The sequence below is a fragment of the Chelmon rostratus genome, chromosome 21 (assembly GCF_017976325.1).
Source record: "Chelmon rostratus isolate fCheRos1 chromosome 21, fCheRos1.pri, whole genome shotgun sequence".
Classification (NCBI taxonomy): Eukaryota; Metazoa; Chordata; class Actinopteri; order Chaetodontiformes; family Chaetodontidae; genus Chelmon; species Chelmon rostratus.
The window spans coordinates 6628952-6652494 of NC_055678.1; the positions used below are offsets into that span (position 1 = coordinate 6628952).

The following is a 23543-nucleotide window of genomic DNA, read 5'->3' on the forward strand; positions in this document are numbered from 1 at the left end:
ATACATATTTACTGTGTTTGACAACTAACTTGATGATTTTGACCAGTTTTTTTATGTTTTGTGTCCTGTGGTTGACTTGTGTGATCTTTATGTCCCGATTCCTTGCTTTCAGTTGAAACCAGTTCTGCTGTGTTCCTTGCTTGTAGAGTTGTGTTTGCTTTTGTTTTCGACTGTACTGTATCATTAATGCTTGGGTTTTTGTGGGTTAGCCACATAAAAGTGGAGCTTTGCATTGTTTTGGTTTCTGTGTGGAGTGCTCCTTCATAGAGCTTCCAGGGACCTGAGCTGATCTAGCTGTAGGTGATAGCTATTGCCTTCATCAGTTTAGTGTCATATAGTGACGACAAATAGTGGACAGTGCAGAGTATCTCACTGTATGTTGTCAAGCACTATTTCTCTTGAGAAAGATATGTATATTACAGAAATGTACATTTACACTCAAAGATTAACAGTGAAAAATACTTTATGTCTGTGATTAGTTTTAAAGAAACAAGAATTTTCCTAATATTGACCTGCAGAGCCGGAGAGCCCCCTCAGTTCCAGACCTACCGTTTTAGACACATGCATGTGCCACCATTCTTTTTCCCCTTTTTTAAAACTTTATTAACAACACAGCAACGTTACGATTTGCCACCAGTTTATTGAGGTGTTCCCAAAACAGGAATTATTATAATAATTATTATTATTATTTGTGCTTTTTTGTTAAATGACATTTAAAAGACTGAATGTAGGCCAAAGACACACGGAACACATAAAAGCAAAATGTATCATTTTATTTATTAAAAATGTTAAAATATGCAATTTTATAATTTGATTATAGACTAACTTTGCCAATGAATGAATGAATGAAATCTGTTCAGCATCACTATTGACAAAATCCACGAATGCATACTGAAGCTAGCAAGCTACCACAAATTATAGCTGGTTCCTAGAGCATTAAAAAGGATAGGCTGACATTACATATTATAGTTTTGTCCTTTAATGAGAAAGAGTGGAAGACTTGCTAAAATTATGTTGTTATCTCAAAGTAACGAAATATCAGGAACATTTTCTTATTATCTTGAAAACATAACCTTTTGTTTTCTTGTGATAATAACCCTGATAACCTCACAATAAAATTACTTATGATATGACTTATATATATATTTATATATATACTGTATATATATTACAATCACAGCCTCCCTCAGAATTAGAGTTGTCTTTTTGCCACTTTGTGCTACAGAGCAGTTCCTCTGGGCACTGGCTAATTGATTCACATCGCTAAGCGAACAGCAGTGTTGTAATTGCGGTTGAGATGTTGCAGGCAAACGTTCATCATATGTCACTGCTCAGGAATGCTTTAATTTGCCTCATAAAAGTCTCCCTGAAAGCCCCATCACAAGCAACATCACAGCACACAAATGTGCTGACAAATGTATCCAGACAATCTACAGTTTAATGTGGACGTGTTGTCAGAGGAAGAGTTTGAGACAGCAGCTAATTATCTGCAAATGTTTCATCATGATGGCCGGTACCAGTTTCCTGTCTTAGTACTGTGTCCATTGTCCATCATACAGTAATCTGCTTAACTTCCATAAGCTACCCTGCTTCCCTTTGTAGGGCTTTCGAATTGTGTGCCGGTATGGTGTGAATAGCCCAGTTGCTATAGGCAATACAAAGAGTGTTGTACGCATTTTTTTTCACAACACACGTTTTTTGCTCTGTCCATTCACCAGGATTATTGTCAGACACCACCTACGACTGCATTTGCATCTGTATTTGTACAGTTTAGCCTCTTAAGACGTTTTTGTGTTGCCTCGGACAAGTTAGGAGCCTTTGCGCAACAATGCTTTCCTTGTAGCTCTGGGTTTTGTGTTGGAAACACTTGAATTCCCTCTTGAAGAGTGTACTTTCTTGCCTTGTGGTTGTTGTTGGTGGCATACAGTCAGGTTCCTGGAAGCTGCATGCATTTAATGTGTTTTTGTTTGTTTTTTCTGTTCACTTTCATACCCACCCTTACACCCAACCCCCTCCCAACTCCTCCTCCTCCTCCTCCTCCTCACCTCCCCTCTCCATCATTGTGACTGTTGTCTTGGTAATCCGTGACTTCTACGGCAACCACACCAAGCCTGCGTTCCTTCAGTTCTGATAGGTCCAACACGCTGAACCGGAGCTCGTTCACGCGGGACAGCATGATGATAGAGGAGATGCTGGCGCCCAGTAAGGAGATGGTACGTACACAGGCTGGATGTATGGGTGTTTAAAGGTGCACACGTTTAGTCTCCTTGTGTCTCTCTGTGTCTCCTGCTGGCTTCTGTCTCTACTTCTGTCCCTCTGAGTCAGTAATCCGCAGGTCATTAACTTCACGAGAGACCCTGTTCTGTCTCCAAATGTGCCAAGCTGCCTTGGTGCTGTGCCAAAAGCCAGCACCAATCCTCTTCCACCTGAGTTGGTGTTGACACAAGGACGACCAATCCCGTTACATTGTACTGAAAGAGGAAATGAGATTAGTGGTTAGTGCTGCTGTCTGAAAGGGATTACTGTGATGGCCCACCTACTTTAAGGATGCAGTAAAATGGCACTTAAGGTAAAGTGTGAGGTCAAGTGAAACTTTCCTTCGTCCAACGAGCCAAAAGACAGCATAAGGCTTAATGTGATGCAAAGTTTAATAAAGTGGCATAGAGGTCCAAAAAACTCAAAGTCCATTTAAAAAAAACACTGTATACTACATATCCCGTTGATGCAGCTAAGTAGTGTCATTCATCACATCACATTACAACGTGTCTCTGCGTCTTCAATAAAGAAGCTTTCTGAGAAGGAGTCTGGACATGCTGTATGTTTTGTCTGTTCACTGCTGCTACCTTTTGCCTGCTAAATAATATAAGACACACAATGCAGTTATTTTGAAGAGTACTTCAGAGTGGATGTAAAAAAAAATAACAGCTTGTCTCCTCTCACGCTGCTCCAGATGCTCTGTAAGGAAAGGTCTTTCATTGTAGAGCAACACAATAAGGTAGATGTCATGCACTCTTTCTGTCAGTGCATGCGAGAATATGTCATTCATACTTGATTATCATGTTATATGTAGTTTTGATATTATTTTCAGTTTTGCCATCATCACAGCATGTATATGTTTTATCTTTTTTTTAATACATCGTGATAAAGGGAACTTAAAAATGCGTTGGTGATGATACTCAGAGGCTAGAGTACCACTATCACCACATCTAAACTTCCTTGGACGCGTTGGATGAATTAGGAGTAAGATTTAATTTCACATTATTTCAGTATTTTACAATTTCAGTGTTTACTTTGTAAGTTGAGGCTTTAAAATGATTCGAAACTTTAATAATAACCCTTTTTATGAACGTATCAGAGCCTGTTTGGAACAGAAATATCACAGTGTACAATGCTGGCAGATCTTTTGGGGGCATCTGATGCTGGTACCTGCTTTAAATGCTGGTGTCCTTCTGAAATTTCATATCTCCAGATTGGCAGCTGCCTTAGTCGCCCATGTGTAGAAATCATTCTACGACTCATCCATAAATCCTGCAAGATGTACTCGTAGTGACGCCCTCCTTCCCCAGAGGAGGTGGCTTGTCATCTTGTTGTCTTAGCTCACTGCTGGATTTATGTGTCAGTGCTCGTGTGTCCTCATTTTGCATCATTTAAGGGAAACTTTTAATTGCAAGGTCTTATATATTATTTTTAAGATGGTATTTGACATTTTCTTAATTATTTCACTTTTTCTTCTCTTTTTAAATACATGGCTTCATGACAAAAGATGTGTATTGTATCTTCACTCTTTCATTTGACAAATCACAAGCACACATTGTCATTTCTCTGCCTCCGTCTATGCACATGGCAGATTCCTCTCATGCACACACACACTCATGCATTGCAGTGACCTTGTCTCCTCCACAGCATTTGGCGGCGGCTAAGGACGTTGACAACGACTCTCTGAGGAGGTACAGCTGGACTGCAGACGCGCTGGATAACGTCAACCTAGTCTCCTCACCAATACACTCCGGGTAAGCAGGTTTGAAAGGATGAATGCATAAAGGCTGGAGAACAGGGAGGGAAAATATCAACCGTAGGTGTCTCACCTGACAGCGAGAATGGAGGGAAAAGGAGAAGATGGAGGGAGAGGGAGAAAACTTGCTAATGCTATCACAGTGTATTCAGATTTAATATGAGAAGAGGAATTATAAGTGTTCGTCTCCGTTTTGTAGTCTATGTCTGTCTTCTTTATCGATCTCTTTCTCATTTTCTGTCCCCTCGAGAAAACAGTTCCTATCTGCAGCGGTTTCTCTTCATCTTCTCTGATTGTCTGTGGTTTTCAAATCTAAAAGCTAGTCTGTTAGCAGAAGTTACACTTACCTCATTTCCGTAATGACTGTCCGATAGCACGGTGACAAACCTGAAAAAACACGTATACTCAGAAACTGCTCAAAGCTACTGCTAGAGAGCGATAAGATGTGGCTCTAGTGTCTCTTTCTGTTCAGTAGAACCAAATGCAGAAATCTGACCAGTGCTCACCTGGATTTACCTGCGATCAGGTAAATCTCTCCAGCAGCAGATTCACCTGTGAGTCAGTAACTTTGGAAATGAAGAAGCTGTAATTTAAAGCAGAAGTTTGATATTGTGGGAAATATGTTAATCTGCTTTCTTGAGGAAAGAAGATGATAATACTCTAATTTTTGTCCGGTAAATAAAATGAAGGTAAAATGAAGCTACAGGCTTTAGCCGTTAGCTTAGCTTAGCGCAAAGACTGAAAACGGAGAATTCATCTAGCTTTGCTCACCTCTAAAGCTCATTAATTAACAAGCTGTGTAACTTTGTTAAATCTGTACAAAAGATGAAGCGTAAAAGCAACAACTCCAGTCTTGCTGCTAAGCTAAGCTAACCCGCTGCTGGCTGTAACCTCACATTTACCATTTAACATCCTCATCCAACTTTTCACCAGAAAGCAAACAAGCGAATTTCCCAAAATGCGGAACTGGTTCTTTAAAGGACTCCTTGTTAATCATCTTCTCAGTGGTTTTTTAATGACGCAGCTCTGTTGTTGACCTGTCACTCCTGCGTTGCTTTGTCGTCCATCCTGCAGTTTTTCCTCTCCGCTCCCGCAGTACGACAGCAGGTGATTGACTGTGATTGGTTGCCCTCTTTATCACCACCACTACCTTGTTTGTGTTACTTCTTGTTTCCGGTGACGTCGAACACCCTCCCCTCTCTGTTCACTCATAACATCTGTGTTTGCTCTCCTCACACATGAGCTGTGTCGCCACACACTCAACTTAAAGTGGTTTGGATTTTGGTTGATTCCTTTTGTTTGGAGGAAATGTTTGCGAGTCACTAACTGATCTGGATGAGTGGCAGAATGTGACTTTGTAGAGACTGACATGGACTTGCACTTTAGTTACAGCTGGATCTGAATGTTTTTACATTTTCCAATAAGTCAATTAACGAATGAGTTTCAATGGATTGAGGTCAGTCATTCATTGGTTAAACACAGTCCTGTTTAAGATGAATATATTGCAACCACAGATAACATTCATTTATGCAAAATGACATTTATATTCACATCATTTGTTCAACAGCTACAAACAAACTAACATGACATCTCGTTCTCAAGTTGCATGGTGTGTGTGTGCGCGCGTAAGTGTGTGTGTTATGTGATTTCCTTCTTTAAGTCAGAATATGCTACACACAGAAGTACACTACCGTCTAATAAGGATAAAACACAGGTGACACCGGAGGCTCCTGTGTTGGCATCTTGGCTGATTCATTCAAAATAGCAGCGTTTAATGTCATAATGTCCTCTGGAGAATCAGACAATATTCGTTTAAGGTTATGAATTTGCTGGAAATGGATGCTGCAGAATCTCTTTTTAAAACGCAGCCACTGCCAGCACAGAAAACTCTTCACATTTCTTTTCTTCCTTCTTCCTTAATCTGTTTTCTCTTTTGCTCACACTTACTTTGTATGTGTTTTGAGGATCACAGCATGGGAAGGGACCTCACCTCAACTAAAGCTCTTCTCTCTCCATCAATATTGTTGTACACTGATATGTATTTTACTTCTTATTCCATTCCTTTTCTACATCCTCTCTTCTCCCTCTGGTTATCTTTTTTTCTCCCCACATGCTCCTTTTTTTTCACTTTCCTCTCACTTTCTACTCTCCTGTCTCTGTGCTCTCTGCTTTTCTGCTTTGCTGTGTCTCTGTCTTCTATCACTTTGTCTCCTCCTCCTCCTCCTTTTCTCTTTCTCGCTCTCCATCAGGTTCCTGGTCAGCTTCATGGTCGACGCCAGGGGCGGCTCCATGAGAGGGAGTCGTCACAACGGCATGCGCATCATCATCCCGCCCAGAAAGTGCACGGCGCCCACCAGGATCACCTGCCGACTGGTGAAGAGACACAAACTGGCATCGCCTCCTCCAATGGTGGAAGGAGAAGGCCTGGCCAGCCGACTGGTTGAGGTCGGTCCAGCAGGAGCTCAGTTCCTCGGGTAAGATGTCTAATTATTATTTTTTTAAACCGCTCCAATATTGTTGTTTAATTGCTTATTTTTCTTCACTTTTGTTGAGTGACTCGACATCTCCTTCCTTCTGCTTCTTGCATCGCCATTTCCAGCCATCTGCGTCTATATTTCAGAGTGCGAATGTGTGTATGTGCATGTTGAGGTGGAATACCTGCTGTTTAATTTTCAGTTTAAGTGTAACTGTTGCAGTGTGCTCACCCTCAAGCCTCAAATCCAGCTGTGTTTGCCTTTGGCAAAGTAAAGGCAACATCACTAACAGATGTACACTGTTAAAAATACATTGTGATAAAAGTTTTATATACATTCCTACTGTAAGTCAAAAAACGCGACAAAACTGACAGAGATTTGGTTCAACTGAATGCAAGGCTTTAATGACCTGTTTAATTTAAAGTGGATTGGAATTACAATGCTTCATACAGTACACATCTGCATGTTGATAAAGATTACACCTATGAGACACAGATATATGTTACACTGGAGTTTATACTGTTGTTTATAACAGAGCTCCAAACTCCAATTTCTGATTTATTTACATAATTTTGTTGATTGTTAATGTTATTGTTTTTTTCCAATTAAACGATCAATCAGTTAGTGCAGTGATTTCCAACCAGAGGTACATACATGTAACCCAGAGGTTAGCTCTGGAGTCGCCAGTGGGCACATAGAAACAGTGTCTGTGCTAATCTGAAAAAATAGAAATTCTGATTTGGTTAACAAATAAAATACCAGATTTGATGCACAGGACGCCTCTCCCACAGACCAGAGTGAGCTGCACCACCTAAACATCACGTGATGTGGTTAGCGATGCTTGAAAACGAGGTAGAAGGCAAGCAGAGACGTTTTAATTAATATATTAAAGTGCTGGAGAAGTGGCTGAAACATCCACCTCTAAAGTGTTAGCAGTATGAACACAAACTTGATCAAACCTATTGAAACAATGACAAAAAGAGAGAAAATCAATTCAGAGAAACTCATTTGTAACATGACGGTGGTGCCATGGAAGGAGTGCTTGAGCAAATCTGTCAGGGCTGTAGCTGTATGTCAAACAAAAACGGTGCTGAACCAATGATGTAGTAGAAAATTCCTGGAAATGCTTTATTGCAATTTTCCAGAGCTGAAGGCTGTGTCTAAAAATGGCATATTTTTTTCCAATGATTACTCCAAAACAACCTAAATATCCATCATAAAATCAAAAGAAAACTGAAAAACAACAGCATGTGGTCACATTTGAGGAGCTGTAAGTTGTAATTGTTTTGGTATTTCTGCTTGATAAATGACTGAAAGAGTAACTTAACACCAGGCTGAAAAGCAGCGTTTTGCTGCCCTCTCTGTTCCACCTCTGAGCAAACCCACCGTCACTGATGGCTGTGGTTGAGTGTGGTCAGAAGTGTGCTCTGTTACCTGTGACCACGCCCAGCAGTGATGTCGCTGGGTCCTGAAGTCCCCCTGCTCATCACAAGTTACTCTTTCAATGATACTGATATAATTTGCGTTACTAAATACTGTAGTGGTGTACATTGCAGAAAGATCGATGATGTACAGGCATGTTTCGTCTCTTTTGCAAACACCAGCAACACCACTCATCAACATTAGGTCGAACCAATACACCAACCAGCAACTCTGATAATGTGACACCTCTGAGTCATTCCTGTTGTCACTAAATGCACTCCAGAGCGCTGGAGAGACAAATCTTATGACTGATACAAAGCTAGAAGTCAGTGGTGTGTGCTTTTACTGACTTTGCAAGTGTGTGTTTTGTGTATGTATGTGGGTGCGTGTGTGTTTCATTATCTTGCGGACACAGTAAACTACATCTTCCCAGAAAGCTGCCAGCCCTTAATGAAAGCGAGAGCCTGGTTAGTCCAGTGCTACAGCTGGGACCCAGAGGAACTAGATTTGTTGGGTAGGAACCAAATATAGCATCCACTCCCCCTCGCTCCTCTCCCTTCTGTACCTCCCGCCACTCCCAAAGAAACAACATGACCGAGGCTGATTCATGCTGATGGATTATTTTACCCATCTCCGTTGGCTTTGATTTGTTAGGATACAGCATTACTATTACATGGTCGCCATGTAGTTTTGGGAAGAAATCAATGACTTAGTGATGATACAAACAAGCTTTTGAGGGGAGGACAACGACTTACTGCTTACTTGTATTTAAAGTTAGATGGATGATGGATCCACCGCAGCACAGTGGATTTAAACTCCAGGGAGAGAATTTAGTTTTTACATTTGAGATTTTTAAATTCTTCCTAAAACTACACAATATAACTTTGAATCCATTACAGTTACTTTCCAGCCACTTTCATTTAGAGTCCATTGTATTTTTATTTCAGAGACTTTCAGTGGGCTTCTGATGTCACTGAAAGTAAAGGTTTTGATTGGCTGTTTGGACTGGACTGCGCTTGTTGGGCATGAGCCTTTTCCTCCTCAAGCCGAGCATCATCCTGCTTCCCATGACCGCTGTTACTTTACTTCACCTTTGAGATCAGTTTTATGTCATCCCACAGTGTTTTTGTGTAATAAATTACCAGAGCCATCAGTAGAAAGAGTTGTACTGATCCATATCAGTGTGAAAAGGTGCTTCTACAATGTAATACAGCACATTTCAGTACTGTGAAACTTCAGGGCTGCAGTTCAGCTTAGAAGGGTTTTATTATGCTTATTGACAAGCAGTAAACACACTGTGCCTCAGTGGGTGTGTGATTTATTGTAATTTTGTCACCTTACAATATTGATTGTTAAGATTTTTCTTTATAAAACTATAAATTATAAGATGAACTGTTTATATAAAATTCTGTGATTGAACAAGCGACAATCAAAGTTCTCCAAACCGCCCAACGGTCATCACATTATTATTCTTGATTTGTGCACAGAAAAACACGTGATGTCACCTTTTTCTTAACCTGGAAGAGCGTCATCCACTTCAATTCAGTGAGAAGAGCACAGGTCAAGGAACAAAAGCAAAAGCCTCTCTTGTGAATTAACTAAAATACATTTCGAAATTAACCCAGCAGCTGATTAATGTGTTGTGCTCTCTCGAGTGTATTGAATCATTTGAATCAGCTCAAAAACTGAGAATGGTCACTTGTGAAGAATTGTGCAATGAACTTCATTGGATAAAGATACTGTTTGCAAGCTGAAAGCTGCTATAACGTAGTGTGTATATTTTCACCTAATTATTACATGGAATATTTTATATTAATATTAATTAATATGAATTCCTACTTTGAGACTTCAAGGAATGAGAGGCAGAGAGCAGCGCACACTCCATTCAGTGAGTGTATAATGTAATGTGTGTTTGTGTGTGCTTGTGTGTGCATTAGCCTATGTGTTAATATCAATCTAGATAATGTCACACTGTATATCTGGATTGCAATCCAAGACCAATGTTATAGAATCATTGCAGCTAAACGTGAGCAGCTCGAGTCAGCTGTGTATTTGCTGCCTTGAACACACCCTAAAGGGTGATTCAGTTAAATTCGTCAACAGAAGATTTGTTCTTTTGAATCAAACATTCGCAAACAAGACAGCACTCATTTTTGATCGATCCACGATTGATTCACAGTCTGGATGTGAAAGTTCTGTGTGGAGTAACGTTAGCTTAAGTTAGCAAACATTCATTTAACACAGCTGAAATTACTTGCTTTTTAATTTTTTTAAAATTTTTATCTTTTTGTGATCTGAAGAATTTCATCATTTGATAAAAATCGGAAACATGCAATTAGTAGTAAAATAGAAATTCTGGCCAGGAATCGTAAGAGTTAGCAGAGTGTGTTAGCGGTTCCTGCTCAGTCCTTTGTCGGAAAAAACACCCAGAATGCGATCGAAACATTAAGCAAAAAGCAGCAGAGTCTTGTGACTTATGTTGAAGATCTGTGTTTGTGAAAAGCGGTAAATAAAATAAAGGATATCGTCAAACATACTGTATCTTGCCGTCTTTTAAAACGTGATTAAGTTATTTGAAAAGGTAAAGTTTTGCAGATTATAGAGTTTAATGTAATGTCATTTAATTTTTAAATTTCTTCAACATATAATCAGTTCTACACTCACAGGAAGAAGCTGACTGAAAAAACAGTACTCTAATTAACAGAAAGAGTCATTTTTTTACTTTTACAGGATTTTTTCAAGAGAATGATCAATGAATATAGTTCCTCTAATACCCCCATAGTGGTTATTTTTGTCTTTTTCTACTCTGAGTGACTGAAAAACATGTCCTCAGGCTAGAGTACGTTCATCCCCCTCTCTTGTGTTGCCAGCATGACTTGTTTGAGTAAGGGCTGTGCAGCTTTCTCCTCCCGCTCCTCATTCCATTTCATTGTGTCCTATCAAGTCATGCCAAGCTATGCCATGCTCTGTGAATGTCCCATCGAACTGCAGCACTGCCACAGCTGTCATTATGAAGCAACACTGCCATCGGAGTTCATACCTACCTGCACAGTGTGTTTTTAAGACCAGTGTCCTTCACTGTTCCTTATCCATATTTCACTTTATTTGTGATGAATCAATTAATTCCACCTTTATTAGTGTTGATCCCCTGCATATGCTTAAAGAGAAGCCCTCTGTGTCCTCCATCATTTGAACTTCAGGTTTATTTATGCATTATCTACTCAATCAATCAACTATCATTGTCATTGTAAAGAACTAAACCACCTTCTCTTATCTAGTCTACATCAACTTTTAAGACAAATGGTAGAATTAATTTAGGTTTAATTGCTGTTTGTCATTTAAATTAATAAAGTATGATTATTGAGCAGTTTTTCCATGACATGTACCTCACTAGGCCTGTGATAGTGGAGATCCCTCATTTTGGCTCGATGCGGGGCCAGGAGAGAGAGCTGATCCTCCTGCGCAGCGAGAACGGAGAATCCTGGAAGGAGCATCTGTACGACTACAAGACTGACGACCTCAATCAGCTCCTCTGTGGGATGGATGAAGGTAAAGCACGTGCTTTGACTTCCTTCTTTAATTATTTGGCCCAAACTTTGTCTTATAGTGGCAGCCATGCAAGTTTAAACACTTAAAGTCTTGTCATCTTGCGATTTAAAATGATACACACCTGTAAGTGTTTTTAAAGCCCACTATGTGTAGAATCATGTGTGATTACAGCATCTTATCAATTATACTGACAGAAAATGGGTTCAGTCTATGTATCGTAATGCCTTCAGCCCTTCATTCTCATTGTCCCTGGGTCAGATCTGGTAGGTGGAGGATTGCAGGATCTTGAGTCCTGACTGATCCATCACAAGAGTGGCTGAACAGACATGTAGCTTTTGTAATATCTGCAACATTAAGACGCATTAATACCCAGTACCCCAGTTACCCCAGTAAACCATGACTGTTTTTTAGTTGTTCCCTTTCTTTATGACCCATAAATCAAAATAAAGTTAAATCAAATCAAATAAGTCATAATATATAATAAATATAGTTATAATAACACTAATGAAACTAATGCAGATTTTTTTTTACAATGCAAGTTACAAAATTAAAAATTTAATAAAAGTTAAGTAAGGTAATTAAAGCAAGTAAAATATACTAGATTCTGAGCTGAGCCGTTTCTGTAGGTTTAGAAAATAAACCACTTATGATTGTGATTGATTGATCTGTGTACTCTCCTTCTCTGTAGAACTGGACAGTCCTGATGAGCTGGAGAGGAAGAGAATCTGCCGCATCATCACCAAGGACTTCCCACAGTACTTTGCTGTCGTGTCTCGCATCAGGCAGGAGACCAATCAGATGGGACCAGAGGGCGGGACTCTGTGCAGCCAGAGCGTCCCATTGGTTCAAGCTTCCTTCCCCGAGGGGGCATTAACGAAGAAGATCAAAGTTGGACTGCAGGTGAGATGTTTTATTCAACTCTCTCTCTCACGGGGCGATATAAGCAATACACACAAATGTACATGCAGGACAAAAATCCACATAAATGAAACACACGTCACTGATCAGTGTTCACCTGTTCTCTGACAGGCCCAGCCAGTACCTGACGAGACTGTGAAGAAGATCCTGGGTAACCGAGCAACCTTCAGCCCCATCGTTACCGTGGAGCCCAGAAGAAGGAAGTTCCACAAGCCCATCACCATGACAATCCCGGTCCCACCCCTCTCAGGGGAGGGGCTTACCAACGGCTACAAAGGAGACTGTACTCCATGTCTCCGCCTCCTCTGTAGCATTACAGGTGTGTGTGTGTGTGTGTGTGTGTGCGTGCGTGTGTGTGTGTGGTTATTATTTGGTACATTCATCCTTGTGAGGAACAATTTGAGTGACACTTTTTTGAAAATAAGGAAATTTTGTCTTCTTTCAAAGGGATGTTTAAGGGTTATAGGGGACCAATTATGCTCATTTCCAGCACCCTGTTTTTATTGTGACTCCATTAGAGTAGCTTTGCATGATTTATGGTTCAAAGAAATCCCTTTTGGCACTTATTGCATCCCCTGAGTTCATCCTCTATTTGAAACAAGCCGTTTAGGCTGCTGTCTCTTTACGGCCCCCTAAGTTAAAGTTGGCGTTAGACATGTATTTATGATGCTTATGGTTATGAGCTAGAGAATACATCAGAAAATTGCTTACAAACTATTTTCTAAATGATTTGTTAGACTTGACTCTATTCGCTCTATTTTAAAAGTGACATGAGCCGCTTTAAGGTCTGCATATTTTTTTATTTTAACTGTTGTGTGTTGTCAGAACAGACAGCAATGAGTCATTTGAGGGAATAGATGTAATTTGGATCAGTTTTTAACTCGATAATTGAACTTTTTTGTGAGAATAAAAAACACACAAATACAATACTGATTATTTAAAGCATAGAATTTTCCATAAAACATGTCAGGAGGGGACATTTAATTTAAATCTAAAATCTTAATCAAGCTTGTTACTGTATGTGTCAAGAAACGTCAAATCTTACCCAATTTCTTCTTATTCAACCCATAACTAGAATAGCGTGTGAAAAGGAAATATGATGACTTCTGTCATATGTGTCTCTTATAAAATGTCCCTCCATGTTCTCCTTACATTAGATGAAATGTGTGAATGAAATTGAAAATAATCTTCGGGATGTTTGGTGTTTCCTATCTCTACCAGGCGGTACATCCCCGGCACAGTGGGAAGACATCACCGGCACAACTCCTCTGACCTTCGTCAATGACTGCGTCTCCTTCACCACCAATGTTTCTGCCAGGTGAGACCCTCTACACACACTACATTTTGCAAAGGAGCTAGTGTTTGGGAATGTTTGTGAATGTAAATCGTTTTGTGTGTCACCTGTGCAGATTCTGGTTAGCAGACTGCCACCAGATTCCAGAAACGGTGGGCTTGGCCACGCAGCTATACAGGGAGCTGATCTGTGTGCCCTACATGGCCAAGTTTGTGGTGTTTGCTAAGATGAATGACCCAGTGGAGTCCAGACTGAGGTGCTTCTGCATGACGGACGACAAGGTGGATAAGACCCTGGAGCAGCAGGAGAACTTTGAGGAGGTGGCCAGGAGCAAAGACATAGAGGTACATAATTATTGGTTGGATATTATTATAATCCTGTCAAAATGTGAGCTTTAGGTGTTTTGAAGCAGTATCCAAAATTCTTTAGTAATCAGGCCCCCTCTCAGGATCATAATAGGTTATTGCAACATCTTTTTTTTTAATAGATTGAAGTGTTTTAAAATGATACACAACTTTTAATTATTATTATTGTTTGCATGCAATTTTGTGCAAATGCTTTCTATCCTCTGTGTGAAAACTGTTATAATTAACCTATATTATGTGGCTATATGTCAAGAGTATAAGTGCACAAAGTTCTTGTACATGGATTGTATCAAGTAAACTGATCTTAATTTAGCTGTCAGACCACTGGATCTTAAGATCTCTTTTTTCAGTGCCTTCATGGTACATCATTGAATTTATTCTAATCTATTGAATATAGAGTTTATTAACACAGCAGCGGTGTCACTTGTGATTATGTTTAAAAGCATTCATTTCAAAGTGTTTAGGTGCATTAAAGTTATTGCAGTGGTACATTAAGCTTAGATTATAAGTCAGGAGCATAACTACAAAGGCAACAAAGGCAAGGGTCAGAGCTGCAACCTTTGTATTATCATGTAGTGTTTCCCAAACTTTTTTCTCAAGGGACTCCTTTTCTATCATTCAGTAAACTGACGACACCTGACTAAGTGACATATGTTATGGATATTTCATATCATATTAATGTGTAACAATACCAGTACAGATAAACAGTACAATCAACCCAAACAGTAAACACAATGCGTGCAAGAAGCTTGTGTAAAACAAGCAAATTGGATGCATTTTAATCAGATTATTTTCCCGTGAGGAAAGTGTTTTTACACCCCTTGAAATCAGTAAGGCCTCGTGATCCACCGTGAAGCTATGGCAACCCCTAGCAGGGCTCAGGACCCCCAGGTTGGGAACCAGTGATATAAGGAAAAGGGCTGAGAATAGAAGCAGGAAATTAAAATATTCGTATGTGCTTGTGCTCGTATTAGTTTGTTCCACGCAGACCTAATCATGAACACTTCTGAAAAATGATAATTCTGTAGCAGCGAGTGATGCATTTTGTTGCTGCATGTGACTGCTCTCACCTTTGTGATGTGCTCTCAGGTGCTGGAGGGCAGGCCCATCTATGTGGACTGCTATGGAAACTTGGCTCCTCTGACTAAAGCTGGTCAGCAGTTAGTTCTTAACTTCTACGCCTTCAAGGAGAACCGTTTGCCCTTCTGTGTCAAGGTACTACATAGACTCTGTCATCCACATTGCTACAACACCTCCTTGTCAGGGTGAAGTGTGGAGCTGGAAGATCTATCAATCAACATGGCAAAAAAAAAAGTTGAAAGTTACTGAGGCTACAGCGAGGGTGTCACACTGTAACTGAGTACAAAAGGATACAAGACACAATGCTGGAAAAACAGCAGCCAGTACACCTTTGTTGCTGTTAAAATACTATCCAAAGTCATGATTGTTTCAGCACTATTCCCCTTTGCTGCCCTACTTTTCACGTTTGCTTCCAATACCATGAACCAAGTCCACAGGGGATAACCTAGTTCCCTTTGCCACTGCTAAATAACCTCATGTGATTGATCGACCCATTAACGTCATGTTCTCTTTAATCAATCGTCTTGTATCACTTGGTGCTCTCTTATCATGAAAACTCTCCTTGCTGCGTGTGAACTAGATCAGGGACCACTTTATCACGACACAACTAATTAGAACTGCAGCAGCAGGGCCACATGTGTCTAACAGTATGTACAAATAGGGCTGTTCGTCACTAATCATGTTGCTGCATCAGATTCAGAATAAGCACATATTTACAAAAATCAATGAAGCTGATGAGGTCACAAACTGTATTCAATATATTGCTATGCACAGTTTTCAATTTAGTATATGTCAAGTTATCACATTTTGTTTTATTTATGTTTTACACAGTATCCCAACTGAATGGAATCAGGGTTGTACACATTTGGAGATAATACTCAAGTGTACAGTGTCGACATACCTATTCACATTGCAGTACATCACTACTCGCTACCACCTTCTAACGGAACAAGGTACATAAAGAAGCAATGTTGTCTCTCTAGGTGAGAGATCCCAGCCAGGAGCCCTGCGGTCGTCTTACGTTCCTTAAAGAGTGTAAGGCCGCAAAAGGCCTCCCACAAACTGCTGTGTGCAACCTGAACATCACCCTCCCTGCAGTGAAAAAGGTAAGGTAGCGTGAAGTCACCATTCTCTGTTGTCACCTCCATAACCATAATCATGGTTAGGGTACTTTCGGCCCCAATAACACTGATAGATGAAAGACAGAGAAAGACTTTGGCCAAACTGCCGCCACTGTGTCTTTTATCTGTTTCAAGCTTCTCTTTTACATATATTGGTTATCTTTGCAGTGGATTCTCGCCATTGGCTGTTTCATTTTGTTCCTACCTGCCTTTTGATTTGGATGCTTTTGGCTGAGGGCTTCCGTGCAACAGGCTTTTTTTTTAATTATCAGGCTGGCTTTTTGTGGTTCATTTGTTGTTTTTGCTACTGAGTCTTGGCGCTTTATCCTTTTTTGTGTTTGTTCAGTCTGTTTTTTCATTTGCTGAAGTGGCTTCTCTTCTGAGTTTGAGCTTCTGTCAATCACTCCTTTTTCACACCCTGATGTTTCTTTTCCCCCTGCTTTCCATTATGTTACTACCCCTGTTTCTGCAATGCATCTTGGGAACCAGGAAATGGAGTCAGATGCCGAGGATGAGGTAAACCACACCCTCCCCACCATTTGCTGTCCTCTGCGCTAGATCTATAGCGGCCCTGCTTAGTGGCCCCGCTCTGTTCATCATAGCTTATTCTTTCCGCTTCGACAAGGGCAGTACGAGCTTTCCTTGTTCAGAGCAACCTTCAGCTGCTCAGTTTTGCATGATATATTGTAGATATAAAAAACAATTTGTTCTATGTCCAATCCTTATCCCTTCCGCTCTACAGTATGTGATACAAGTGGCTTTGAAATTTAGAAGTGCTGACTATTAAGATTTAACCTTAAAACTGATTATTTGTACTTTTAAGTACTTGTAATTTAGAGACTGTAGCTTTATCATGACTAACTCAAGCTAATGTTACTAGCGTCGCATAGTAACACTTATTGTAAGTAGCGCTATCAGTACTTAGAAGATTGAAGTGCAGTGAATACTCTTAAAGGAGAATTTGCTGCTGTGTTGTTCAACTGTTAAATATGGGCTTTGTTTTTATGTTAATACAAACTAATGCAGACTATTGGGTTTGCTTTAATTTTACATTCTAACCTCCAAATGTTGCTCATTTGGCAGCATTATACAATGTAGGGTGATCTAGAACTGATGTGTTGTTTGCTATTGTTGCAGACTGAAAAGCCAGAGCGACGTCATACCTTTGCATCCCTAGCCTTACGTAAGCGCTACAGCTATCTGGCCGAGCCTGCACTGAGTGAGTTTGACATTTTCACTAACAAACCCTTTGATGACTATAATAATGGCAATTTTCGTGGATAAGTTAGCTTATTAACAATTTAATTAACCTGTAAAATGCGTGATCAGTTTATACATAGATGTGACTTAATGTAATAAATGCATATTTCTCATCCTACATAACATGCACTGTTCACATGCTTGTTTACAACATGGTACATATTTTTGCATGGTTCAGTCAGTGGTTTTTAAGTTTTTGTGCTGTGCTTGCCCACGTTGTGAGTTGTACTTCTTCTGGGTTTGTTTGGTTGATGTCCACTGCTGAGTTTTACAAGTCCAAATGCATCAAAAATTTTCTTTGGCTTACCAACACAATGTTGTAGGCATTTGGGAAGGTCAAAGTAAAATTGTATTTATTTTTATTTGTCCCCTCTGAGTTTAAAGCTCTTTTTGACTTTGTGATGGTGTAGCAGCTTTTTGTGGGACAAAAATGCATGTTTGGAGGTCTTGAGTTTGTAATTTCTTTCAGGTGTTTCTTTTCAGTTTGTCACAGTCTCTGCTTGTAACCAATTCTATCGATCTTGCATGACAAAATGGGCCAAAACATACGTCTTGGAAAACACATTTTGTCATATTTTGTTTGTTAGATTATGAAAGGAAAATGGAAACTTCTGCAGCCCTTGGCTCTATTGTACCATTATGTCTAAATTGTCTTTGAGGAATCTGTCCTTAAATACTTTTTGGACCAAACAGATAAAAGGCACTTTAAAAAGCGGACTGAAATTAGAGCCAGAATCCATATGTGGTTTTAGAGCATCTGAAGTCCAAAGAGAGAAGTTGTTTTTGTGTTAATCCTGGTGCATTTGTCTTGCCATTTTTATGTTGTCAATCGCTAGTCTACGCCATCGTCTTTGGAATTTTACTTTGCTGCTCTATGTGCTTTGTTCAGTTTAATCATTATGTTGTTATTGCTGTTGTTGTTGTTTGGGTCATCTCCCAATCCTGAAACACGCAGGATCACAACTGTTTCTTTTCACAACTCCATCTTCAATCAACACTCAAATATCTTATCTCGGCACTTCATAAAACTGCTGTTTTTCCCTACTTGATACCAGGACTGCGTCACTGACCAACTCTTCCTCCTCTGATCTCTTCTTCTTTCACATGTTTTCTTCCTTTTCCTTCCCCGACATAATTTTCTTTTACTTTTACTATTCCACATTCTTTTGATTTTTTTTTCCATTCCTTCTTTATCATTATTTCTACAAATTCCTCTGAAGAAACAGCAGTTGAGCGAAGCACAACAGCAAGAACACTGCCTACTGGTTACCCTCACAAACCTGTCTTTCCAACCAGACCTTACCCACCATGGTCGACTGCTCCTATTACCGTCCCTGGCCAAACAAGGCCAGTCGGAGTGGGGTGTTCCCTCACCTCTACCGATTCACCGGCAGGCTCACCAGCTGCTTCTCCATTGAAAACTACCTGGCCCCTTTCCTCCCCATCACCTGCATGCCCTGCAACTATCAAATCCACCCTGGGAGCTCCACCACCAGCACCTACTCCGTCATCCCCACTTAAATCAGTTAGCGACACAGTGTCCACTTCCCCCATCAGGTCTTACAGGACTATGCCTTCACCCATCAAAACTGTTGTCCAGCTGGGTCAGTACCCTGTCCAGGGTTCTGCCAGCCTTATGTCACCTGGAAGCCCAAGTAAACCTGCCACAGATCCAGCATCTATCAAAAGCCTAGCTTCAGTATACACATCAAGGACTTCTCCACTTCACTCGATATCCAATGGCTCTGTACCAGAGAGGTCATCAGCTCATATTACTGCTCCAGCATCGCCAAAGACAGCTTACAACATGTACAATTCTAACCTGCCTTTTAAAACCACCCTTGGGTCCACAATTGCAACAGATATGGGGGCACCTAACCTCTCTTCTGTTAAAAGCATCTCCAGTCTGTCCTCTTTGAAAACCTCTGTAGATTCAACACTCTCATCCAGAGGAGGGAGGACATCCCTCTCGTCTCTCTCCTCAACTGGGCAGACAACCATCGCTTCCTCAGAATTGTCCATGATGAACGGATCGGTCTCGCCTATAAAATATCCATCCACCTCCTCCACGCCATCCTCCCCTTCTTCTCGCCATCTCTCAGAGAGAAGTAGCAGCCTTCAGGAGAGGATCCAGGCCACCACCCAGGCAGCAACCTCGGGTGTCAGTGCAGCCATAAATGAAGCTATAGACTCACATTCTGTGTCTGGCTATGGCACTCTTAGATCACTGTCCTCCTCGCGTAGGTCTGCAACAGCAAGCTCTGCTTATGGTTCTCTGAGATCTGTAGCTGCCTCCTCCAGCTTGCCAGCCTCATCTAATACAGTGACTGTACCTGTATATTCCTTAGTCAATGTCATTCCAGAGACCCCTATCAAACCAGGGCCAGGGTCTCTCAAAATGGCACTGCCTGATTCTCCTCGTGCCTCACCCTCCTCTTCATCTTTGTCTTCTTGTGTTACGACATCAAAAATAAATTCCCAACTGAAATCCCCTCCATTTATCACGCCGCCCATCATCCACCCGACTGCAACGTCCAACCAGGAGATACTAAAAGATGTAGCAGACATGAAAGAGGATCTGATCAGAATGACCGCTATCCTTCAGACAGACACACAGACAGCGGCTAAGACTGTCCAAACATCACAGACTGGCACTCCTAAAGAGACCAAGTTAGAGGACGAGGAGCCATTTACTCTAGTGGAGAAAGTAAAAGAAGATTTAGTGAAAGTCAGTGAGATATTACAGAAAGATATCATGAGTGAAGGTAAGGCCATTGCGGGTAAAGAGAAAGCCTCAGAAGATGAATGGGAAGAATTTTCTAAAGATGAGATTGAGGAGGCACAAAGAAATGCCCTCTCTGACTTTTACCCTCCTTTTGATGAAAACAGACTCCTGCTCAAGCACCAGTCCATGTCAAGCAAAGATTTGGAGTTGGCTAAAGTGGTAGATTTTTTAACAAATGACATTGGTGCTAGCTCTCTCTCCAAAATGGCAGAATTAAAATGTAGGTACGAGGAGGAGGCAAAAAGAGAAGGGGAAGAGAAACAGAAACGTGTTCTCAAACCATCTATGTCGATACAAGAGCACAAACTCAAAATGCCTCCACCAGTCTCAGGCATGCTTAGGTCTCCATCAGAGAAGGACCTAAGCAAACTTGCTGAATCATATCAGGGGACAGACACTATTTTGGAATCACCTGAGGACCTGTCTCATGAACAGGATAAAAGTCCCCTGTCAGACAGCGGGTTTGAGACCAGAAGCGAAAAGACGCCCTCTGCTCCTCAGAGTGCAGAAAGTACAGGACCAAAGCCTTTATTCACAGATTCACCCATCCCGCCCTGCGTAACTGAGACCAGGACTGAAGTGGTCCATATTAGGAGCTATGAGCAGCCTGATGATCTTGGTGAGCCTGTACTCATGGACGAAGCTGCATCTCCTATTCCATCTATAGAGCCAGATACAGCTTCAGCAAGCTCCATCAAAGCTTTACAGATGAAAATGCCAGATGAGGACTCCATGATGAACAAAAGTGTGTGTCTTAAAGAGGAAACCCATATTACTACTACCACTAGAATGGTTTATCACAAGCCTCAACTGACTGATGGCACAGAGATGATAGAGGAGGGTATGTCAGTTAGAGATATCATGAAAGCTTTTCAGTCAGGTAGGGACCCATCTAAAGAACTTGCAGGGCTTTTTGAACACAAAGCTAGTCAGGATTCTGTCAAAGGTGACGAGCTGACTCCTAGATTTCTTGACAGAGACGTTAAATCCAAACCCAAAGTCGAAAGGATTATCGAGGTTCATATTGAAAAGGGCCATAGCACAGCAGAGCCAACTGAGGTAATTATCAGGGAAACCAAGAAACACCCTGAGCTTTATGTCTACAAAGGGGACCATGGAATTAAGGAACTTACTGACTACGATGAGGCCCAACAGGAGGAAGAGGAGCTTACTGCCGAAGAATCCCTGCCCTCCTTCCTGGAAACATCTCGTGTTAACACCCCAGTGTCACAGGAGGAAGACAGTCGCCCAAGTTCCGCCCAGCTAATTGCAGATGATTCATATAAAGCCCTGAAACTACTTAGTCAGCACTCCATAGAATACTGTGATGATGAGCTATCAGATATCAGAGGCGAGTCATACAGGTTTGCTGAGAAAATGCTCCTCTCAGAGAAACTTGAAGTGTCATCATCTCACTCAGATACAGAGGACTCAGCAGTGGTGACTGACAAATACCGTCACCTAGTTTCTGAGGACAGTGGTAGCCGTGGCACTGAGAGCATAAGTCAGCAGCATGGAAGTCCCAAAAGAGAGTTTGTTTCTAAGTCATCAAAAGAGGGCTCGCCTAAATCTGGTAAATTCTTGCACAGGGATGACCCATCTCAGTTTGATAAAGTGACAGTGCTTCATTACTCCACAGAACAGGGCAGTCCCAAACATGCTGTTTGGATGCGATTTACAGAGGATAAACATGACAGGAGCAGGGATAAACTCCTTTATGAGGATAGGGTGGACCAAACAGTGAAGGAAGCTGAAGAAAAACTCAGTGAGGTATCACAGTTCTTCCGTGACAAAACAGAAAAGCTCAATGATGAGCTGCAGTCTCCTGAGAAAAAGCCTGTGAGACGAGAGCCAAAGGAACCCAGGTCCTGGCCTAGCTCAGCTTGCAGCAGTCCTGAGAAAACACAGCAGAAATCTAAAGCAGGGGAAGAGGGCTTCAGTAAAAGCAAACTCAGGGAGCCTTCTGTTGGTAAAATATTTGGCAGTACCACCACAACTGAAAAGAAGAGCTCTAGCTTACCAAGCAGTCCCCAGAAAAGTATGCTCTCTCATGTTAATGAGGATAAAATTAAACAACAAACTAAAACCAGTGAGTCAGCACCCTCTTCTCCCGCTCACGTAAAATCGACATCCAAAGTCAGTGCTGTGAGAATGAAATTTGAATCTGAGGCTCAGAAACAAAGTCAATCTAGTCCAACCAAAATTCCTCCTCCAGTGCAGCCAAAACCTTCAATAAAGAAACTGCAGGAGAGCAAACTTCCTGTTTATCAGTTTTTTGCAGGAGGAAAAGCATCGAAATTATCTGAAACATCAGAAGAAAGAAGTCCGAAAAAGGATGTTGATAAGGACATATGTGCTACCACAGACAGCAGTAAACCAGCTGTAATATCAGCGGCATCTAAAGCCCCAAAACATACAGGAGAAAAGCTGCCAAACAAAAACATCCCAGAGGCCTCATTGCAAAAGCAAATGAGTGAAACTGGGGCTCACAAAGCAACGACTAAAGGGAAAGATATCAATTCCAGTGTTACTCAGGAAATTAAAGAAAGCAATAAAGGACAGAAAGTTCAGACACCTGTTGTTCATGATACTACTAGACTAATACAGAAAGACAGTGATGCTAAAAGGTACCAAGAACTCACAAAAAGTGAGTCTTCTTCCAAAGAAGTAATAGTAGAGGTGTCAAGAAAGGACACAGAAGAACCATTAAACAAAAACCTCAGAAAAAAGACAGAATCCCAAATTCCTGTAAGATCGTCTTCTAGTTTGGATAATGACGTCACAAAGAAACAGACAATAACTAAACCCTCACAGATACCTACATTATCTAAGAGCAAAATACAGACAAGTCTTGAGACAACCCCAGTGAAAACAGATGAAAATCTGACATTTGAAATTCTAGATAATGCACCCAAAGATTCCAACTCCAATAACCTTCCCAGCCCTAGAGAAACACTGGAGAAAGTTATAACCCCTCCAGCTGCTATAACAACCAAAGAGAATTTCAAGGGCATCAAAACATTACCTGTTTATGTCAGTGTCCAAGTGGGGAGGCAGGCAGAGAGGGAGGCCAAAGGGACATTGTACACAGTCAAACAGAAATCAAACTCAGCACTCAGCCCCATAAGCCCTGATGATGACACATTAGAACAAGTCTCTTTCATAGATAGCTCAGGGAAAAGCCCCATTACACCAGAGACCCCCAGCTCTGAGGAGGTCAGCTATGATCTCACATCTAGGACCCCTGATTGCTTTATGGGATT

The 23543-nt window shown here is 41.0% G+C and overlaps 1 protein-coding gene across 7 annotated transcripts in view; it reads left to right on the top strand.

Annotated features, from left to right (window-relative positions):
- The window catches only part of LOC121624453 (ankyrin-3-like), a 139966-nt gene that overhangs the window by 97720 nt on the left and 18703 nt on the right, over nt 1–23543 (top strand). For 4 of the 7 annotated variants that reach the window (XM_041962097.1, XM_041962099.1, XM_041962101.1 and 1 more), the window contains 12 exons: nt 2111–2213; nt 3904–4010; nt 6262–6486; nt 11303–11457; nt 12146–12357; nt 12487–12694; nt 13597–13693; nt 13785–14013; nt 15124–15249; nt 16098–16220; nt 16725–16751; nt 17373–17454. In XM_041962097.1, the coding sequence (XP_041818031.1) occupies nt 2111–2213; nt 3904–4010; nt 6262–6486; nt 11303–11457; nt 12146–12357; nt 12487–12694; nt 13597–13693; nt 13785–14013; nt 15124–15249; nt 16098–16220; nt 16725–16751; nt 17373–17454 (1694 nt within the window). The remainder of the gene's footprint in view (nt 1–2110; nt 2214–3903; nt 4011–6261; nt 6487–11302; nt 11458–12145; nt 12358–12486; nt 12695–13596; nt 13694–13784; nt 14014–15123; nt 15250–16097; nt 16221–16724; nt 16752–17372; nt 17455–23543) is intronic. The other 3 variants (XM_041962098.1, XM_041962100.1, XM_041962103.1) reach the window with 1 other exon arrangement.